At 38.1% G+C, this 7,311-nt stretch overlaps 1 protein-coding gene across 1 annotated transcript; it reads right to left on the reverse strand.

Annotated features, from left to right (window-relative positions):
- Positions 1 to 2,611: 2,611 nt before the first annotated feature.
- Positions 2,612 to 6,158, reverse strand: en2a (engrailed homeobox 2a). Its single transcript, XM_056248389.1, has 2 exons — positions 5,314 to 6,158; positions 2,612 to 3,545 (listed from the first exon to the last, which is right to left on the reverse strand). Exons 1-2 carry the CDS (start codon positions 5,792 to 5,794, stop codon positions 3,229 to 3,231), a joined length of 798 nt encoding a protein of 265 aa, XP_056104364.1. The 5' UTR covers positions 5,795 to 6,158; the 3' UTR covers positions 2,612 to 3,228.
- Positions 6,159 to 7,311: the final 1,153 nt, after the last annotated feature.

A 7,311-nucleotide genomic window follows, 5' to 3' on the forward strand; every position in this document is an offset into this window, starting at 1 on the left:
CTTTGGTTTAAAGGCAAATTTTCTGCTTTTCTTTTGTTTTGTATATAAAAAATTAAATATTTGTTTGGTCTACAAAGTTTGTATAAAGTTTGTTGGTCGGATAATATTATAAGATTTTGTATTAGGAGGCCTACAAAGTTTGTATGAAGTTTGTTGTATAAAACTTGCATAACCAGATTTAGCTTTTACCCCTACGAATTTGTTTCAATTTTTTATTTGATAAAAAAGTGTCTTCTTTTGCTACATGTCTTAATGCTTTGTTTTTTGAATTAATGTTAATTTGCGTAACGCTTTCGATCAAATCCAAAGTTAAAAGGCTGATAGGCCAGGGTATTATAATACTATTATAATAATATATTTCGTTTGGTGATTGAATTTGTTTCTGACCTTTTATAATGAGTTTAATTTTTGAGATTTTGAGTTGGTTTTATTCGTTAATAGGCTAGGCTACTGCACGTTTAAGTGAAATGTTAGCGTCCGGTTTAGCCTACTCAACTGCAAAATTAACTACAATAGGCTAAATAAATAAATGCGTATAGCAGTTATTTTCAATAAAGTTAGCAATGACTGTTAGGCTAATTAATGCTTTTGTCAAAAGCAGTGGTTCTTCATATGATTTTTTTGTTGTTGCTGGAATTAGGCTAATAAAGAAAGTAGGCCTATTCATTATCTAAAAACATTATTTTTTCTGCCCATGTTTAAATACAATAATAATAATAATTTGCATGTTGAGATGCGTACCGGGAATATCAAATCTTATTTTATTTTTTCAGCTTAAAATAGTCTCCGTCTCCCCGAACGTCCTTTTATTTCGGTCCGGCAGCCGCAGATAGCCTATGCTCTTAATTTGTTAATAGATTACGTATTTTTGTAACTATGATAACGTAGGCCTGTCTGGCATATTTTTATACGGCTATGAACAAGCATGACTGTGGGCTACAGGTTTTTTCTTTTCCTTGTGTGAGCATTTCATTAGGATATTAATGGGAAGCAAACGACATATATTTGTCTGTTTATGTTGTTTGGTACTGTGAGTGATTTCAAAGGCTAGTTATGGAATAAAGTCCACTTGTAAGGTATCCAACGCTTTTGGGGCAATGACTCAGTCTCTGTCGTCCCAGTCATGGTGCACATGGGGCAATGAACAACTAAATTTTGCTGATACAGAGAATTCAGAAGTTAAACAAATGGGGAAAAAAATATCCAAACGATAATGCGTTTGATGGTTATTATAGGCTTTATCTGCACTGCTTCTCCAATCCTTATAGGCTACTGCTGAGGGTGCATTACCGTCTCACTCCTGATTTGGTAAAGCCATGTGTGCCAGCGCCGTGACGTCATGTCCGCTGGGCTCAGCTCCCATTTGATGAGAGGGCGGCACGTTCTTTTCGACCAAAGAGCAAGATAAAACTGGAGCGCGAGATGGTTATTAAATCTTAGAGAAGAAGCTACAGAGACATTGAGAAATATTATTCTTATTGTTTATTTAATTCTTATCAAGATTTCAGGAGGCAGTTAATTACACAATTAATACGTACGTGATACAAATTATTTACACATATAACAAACAGTAGGCTACCTGTAAACACAAAATAAAATTGTATTATCTTAATTTATCTCTCTTTCAGCTTTCAACATAGCTTTTATAGATCTTCGCTGATGAGTAAATTCATTCGGTCGTATATCAGATAGAAGGCCATATTCATAGATATGCTCATATGCAATTGAACTAATACTGTTTCTCTGATTCGGCACAGTTCTGTGTTATTAAGTTCGCACTTGAACTTGTAAGGCAAAGTGTGTTAAGTTTGGTGGCTATATAGCTAGTCACACACTCTTTTCAGGTATAAAACAAAGAGATTCAAAAAGTAAAAATTCCACAATTTGTAGGCTATATGGATACAGTCTGCAACTTAAATCTCGTTCATACCGTTTTAACTTTTCTAAACACGCGTGAATATGCCTACATGACAATTTGCAGCTTTCATGCAAAGGCCCCAATACCGCTTCATTCACATAAAGAAGTTATTGCAATATAAATAAGCAATTTAAACACCTTAGAAATCTACTCTCACATAAAAAGCAACACCGGTCATTGGATAAAGTTTTTTCCCCCCTTAATATAATCTATATAAATACATAACAAATATGAAGTCAACATTAAAACAGTATTTTAACATCTGTCATACAGTAAACAGCTTGTTTGCTTAATTTTTTTTATTCGATAGTTGTGTGTTTTTATATAGGTTCATATTTAAATAGCCTATTTGTTTATATTTCTGTGTGATGTGTTGTGGCGCTTATTGGCTTTTGTCAAGAGTGCGCATAAGCGAAATCATTGTCAGTGCTACACGTTTAGGCAGCATTATAATGATTAAAACATACTTTGCTACAAAAGATGATTATATTGCTCTTTTATAAAAACTATGCGATTTAAGACGCTGCGGTACATTTGTTTATTTATTTAGCGCACTAGTTGAAATATTTTGGCCAGGCTATGTTATAGCTATTAGCCTATATATTAGGCTTTTTCACATGGTCAACCAGATAACCTACAATGTAATGCATTGTTAAAGAAGTTCTCGCGTGTTTTTTTTTCTCCCCATCACTTTACTCTTTAAATTAACCAGGCTGAGACGGTCAACTTATTTACAAGAAGAACATTTTTTTCCCTTCTTTTTTTGAAAATTCCTGCTGAGATTGCGACGATTGCTGCGTCCATTTTGTATCAAACATCAAACCAAATCAATGATACGACAAACGTGGAAATAAAACAATTCTAATGCATTTGATATCACAGTTGCCTGGATGCAGAAGAAAATACTCTTTGGACTTAAGCAATGTTTTCGCATTTTCCCCACATAACTAATAAATGTATAAACGAGCGTTGCGCTAATAGTGGAAAACGCTTGGTTCTGGTGATAGCATGACAAAGAAGAGCGATAGAAACACTTGTTTCTCAAGAGAGCCACTCTGTCCAAGTGCAAAAAACGGCTCCTAGCCTGTTTTTGAAATAATTTGACCATTATTTCATAAGAGAATTGTATTCAATAAATGTATTTTGACATAATTCGATATAGCCTCTATTTAAAGTCAGTAATGCTGGTATATTTATTAACTGGCCCTTTTATTCTTTTGAATTATTGCATTGTAAATATAACCTTGCGCACCCCTCCCCCTCCCATTCCACCCCACCCATCATCTCCACCCCTCCCCGCTGTCTCTGTCTCAGTCACTGTCTGATTTGTCTTCCTTTGACGTGGTGCTGTGGTTGTATAGTCCCTGCGCCATCAGGTGTATTGCCAGGCCGTTCTTGGGGCCGCTGGCTTTTTTGATTTTGGCCCGCTTATTCTGAAACCAGATTTTGATCTGAGATTCATTGAGGCCCAGTTCCTGCGCCAGACCCTGCCGTCGCTGCTCGGTCAGGTAGCGGTTGTTCTGGAACTCGGCCTTGAGTCTCTGGAGCTGCTCCGCCGTGAAGGCCGTGCGTGGTCGTTTGTCCTCCTTACTTGCGCTTTTCTTCTTTGGTTTACGAGATCTGGGACCTGCGTGTGTGGATGAAATAACATACAGTTTTTAGAGCGAAGCACAAATTGCATAACATGACCAATATATGCTAATCTGTTTTATGTTGATGTAGGGTCTGGAGAGAGGGGGCTGTAAACATGTTCAACGAAGTGTTGTAATTTATGAATTTGTTTTACGTAGGCTTTATTTATTTATTTATTTTGCGTCACATTAGGGTGTGAGCAGTATGGATCCCCCCCCCCCCCCCCCCCCCCCCCCCCCCCCCCCCCCTCTCTCTCTCTCTCTCTCTCTCTCTCTCTCTCTTTCTCTCTCTCTTTCTCTGAGTGGAGGCCATTAATAGGTAATGCGGGAAACCTCAGAGATGAAGCAGAATTTTGATGAGGGATTCGCGCCTTGCTCCATATGGACATTTCTTGGTACAAAAAAAAGCCTTTTAGACATCGAAATGGAACGTGTATGGTCATATGGCGATCATACATAAAATTAACCCATTCGACATCATAACTGGTTATGACTGGTGTAAGTCTAGATAACTATAAGAAAATAAACACAATACAAAATTAGCTTAGCGCTACGACTACAGTTGGATAATAATTTCATGAATATTTTCATGTAAAAAAAATGTGGGCAAGGAGAAGCTGACGTGAAAGTACAATTTCAACGCGAAAATAAAAATGAAAGACTGGCGCGACAAGGTAGCCTATTATTCAACAGCAGTAAACAGTCCAGTTGCTTGAAAAAAAAAAAAGGATATAGCCTACCTATACAAATGGTAGACTTGTATGAAACTCTCTCGTAAATAACTCTATCAATCAGCACTCCAGTCTTTAATTTAAGCTGTAGGCTAACTGAGATATCATAAATTTAATATTTCCAACAATAACAACAAAATTGACGGACTAGGCTAAATGACCACTTTTGATCGAGTTTGCTCTACGGAATTAGCATTCAGTAGCTATGCACATAATGGTTTCTTCTGTTTTGAAATAGTACCAATACAGTTTTCGTCAATTTACGAAATACTTTACCACAAACACTCATGAGCAACTGCTAACTCAGAATAGTAAATGCAAGGCCTGCTCCATTGTCAAAAATATGCTAATGAAATATCAACAAAGACGGAAGGCTTACAGGGCTAAACCTTTGACGAAACTAAAAAATTGTGTGTGTGTGTATAAAGCCATTCAGCGTTAAAAATGCCTTTCTGTAATATTGCATTTACTTTAGTCTACTAATATTTAATTAAAAGTAAATCAACCTTGACATTCTATTTCTCATCTCTTCCTTAAAACGATACCAAAACTACTATAGCCTACACCATTATCAATCTCAAAGCAAACGGTATGGAATTAAAATGAAAGACAATTCAAATATATTAATAATAGCCTAACTCTAAAATAAGTATAATCGAATTTGCGAAAAAAATTTTCTATATGCTACTTTTCTGAACGTTTTTGACGATCTTTAGCCTGTTTTGATGTTTTTGGACCTTTGTCGTTTTACTTAAGCAATAGATTATATAAATCCCATCGTAATGTTTCAGTATAGCCTATATATGTTGAGAAATATGAAAGATATGAGATTTTATTTATTACGATATGTTAAGTGAATTGTTTATATTTTCACAAATTTGGCGGTTTGTATTTCAGCTTTTTGGGTTTGTTCTAGAATTGGAATACGTGATTAAAATGAAAAACAGTATAGATTAGAACTTGTAGAACTTTGGAAAAAATTGAACAGATTTCCCGGCACATGGCCTATATAAAAAAATAAAAGGAAACGTACCTGACGATGGCCTGTCCGAGTAGCGTGTGCAGTAAACCCAAGCGGGCCACAGCATAGACTGACTAGGGTGTCCGTTCGAATTGCTCTGTGAACTATCCGATTCTGAGCCCAGGCACTGATCCACATTCTCCCCGCGGGGCTTCAGGGGCTCTTCGCTCTCTACCTCAGCCTTCTTTCCTCCGCTGCTCGTATGCGTTGTGGAAGTTCCCTCTGCTGGAACAGTACTTCCCACCTGTCCCGTGCTAGGACCAGTAGGGTTGTGATTCTCTCGAGCGCTGTGATTGCCCTCATCGCGCGTGATGTTTGCTTCTTTCTTACGGCCAAAGTCTGGCCGCAGGATGTTGTCGATGAAGAAGTTTGTGATTCTGTGCGGGAGCTGCAGGTTCCCTGGAGCTTGCAGAAGGGGTCGAATGGCACTGTTGGACTCGTCCGCTGCTCCTCGCTGTTCCGCGTCTCTTGCGCTCTGCTCATTCTCATCCATGCTGAGACGCACTTTCCACGTTCCGTCCTTAACCCTTTATCGCTCTCCCGCACTCAGGCAGTCGCACCCCACTCCGCGGGCGACTCCGTCCACTTTGTTCACTTAAGCAAAATTTCAAAACTGAGAAAGAAAGTCTGTCAGTGTGTTTTAGCGACAATAAAAAGCCTTTGCGCACCGTGGTCACAAAGGAAAAACATAGTTACGCCTTCCAGTCACGGAATGTCCTCTGTTTAAGGTTGATGAACCGTAACTTTCCAATTTGGTGCTATTTGTTTTGTGGGCAATGCAACTATCGAGGCTTCAGTGACTACTCTGAGAAGTGGGGCTCCTAACTGCTCGTGAAATACTTTCACTCCGGATTTTTGTTCTTATTTTTAATACGAGCCCCCAGTGACGTTACACTCCGGTATCCAAGACACGTGCCTTCAACCAATAGAATAGTCTAGAGTTAGTCACATGGCCCTGATTCGCGAGTAACAGACAACACTCATCCTTGCACTTTTAAAGACACAGTGCTTCACCGAAATATAAATTCAGACCGTGCCAAAAACGCAGCCTGCATACTGAACACGGACTTCACATTTCCCCCTCTTAATCATAGAGGTTTACTTGTAGCGTATTATTTCTGCTATGCATGTTTTTATGCATGTACCTAGCCTATCATTATTCAGATTTGGTCGTCAGCTCACTATCCGAACGCACTCACTAAACCGCAGATTTTAAAATCCAATTTTTTTAGATAAACATTTTTGTAGGCTACTCTTGAGTGCTGCTAAGTTTTTCAGCAGGAGAATTATTTTATTGTAGGCCTATCATTATATCGCAGTTTTGACTAACTGTAAAAATTGGTTATGTAGGCCTAACACAGAATGCGTCAAACCAATACTAGTGGAGAAGTCGTTTCCGCAATGGAGTGCTTGCTGTTTCCAAACCATAATAACATTACAGTTTTCTTCATGTATGATGCAGACATTTTACTTATGAAGAGCAGTAGGCCAACGAAAAATGAAAATTTCTCAATATTTAGAATGTTAGCCTATACAATTCATAATGCTGCACTGTAGCGATAAAGATTTTCGTAATATTGCACCATACAGAAAGAGTAAACAAAAACGGATACACGCAGAGAGTTCTTCATCTGTCGCTACGACTCGTGTAGTCCATATTTTTAGTGTAATTAATGATTTCATGCTCATTTCTTTAAACATAACTGGGTATTTCAAAGAATCAGCATAGTCACGCCAAAAATGAAATTGTAGAACAACTTTCACTCATTCATATCCCTTAACCCTATAGGCACCGTGGCAACGCTGGAACCTTGTATAGCAGATACGGTTCCTGTCCAGGTAGCAAATCCATGCATCGCTCACATCTTTGTGATTTAGATTAATTTTATCACACAGCCTCGAGTCGTTATGTCTATAATGAAGGGCGCCTGAGGAGCATTTTTGGCTACATTGACAGTAAACTATGTAGCACATCGAAATCAACAATAACAACGACTTGGTTAGATTTGA

Source organism: Rhinichthys klamathensis, unplaced genomic scaffold (assembly GCF_029890125.1).
Source record: "Rhinichthys klamathensis goyatoka isolate OS25496 unplaced genomic scaffold, OSU_Roscu_1.1 h1tg000055l_1, whole genome shotgun sequence".
Classification (NCBI taxonomy): Eukaryota; Metazoa; Chordata; class Actinopteri; order Cypriniformes; family Leuciscidae; genus Rhinichthys; species Rhinichthys klamathensis.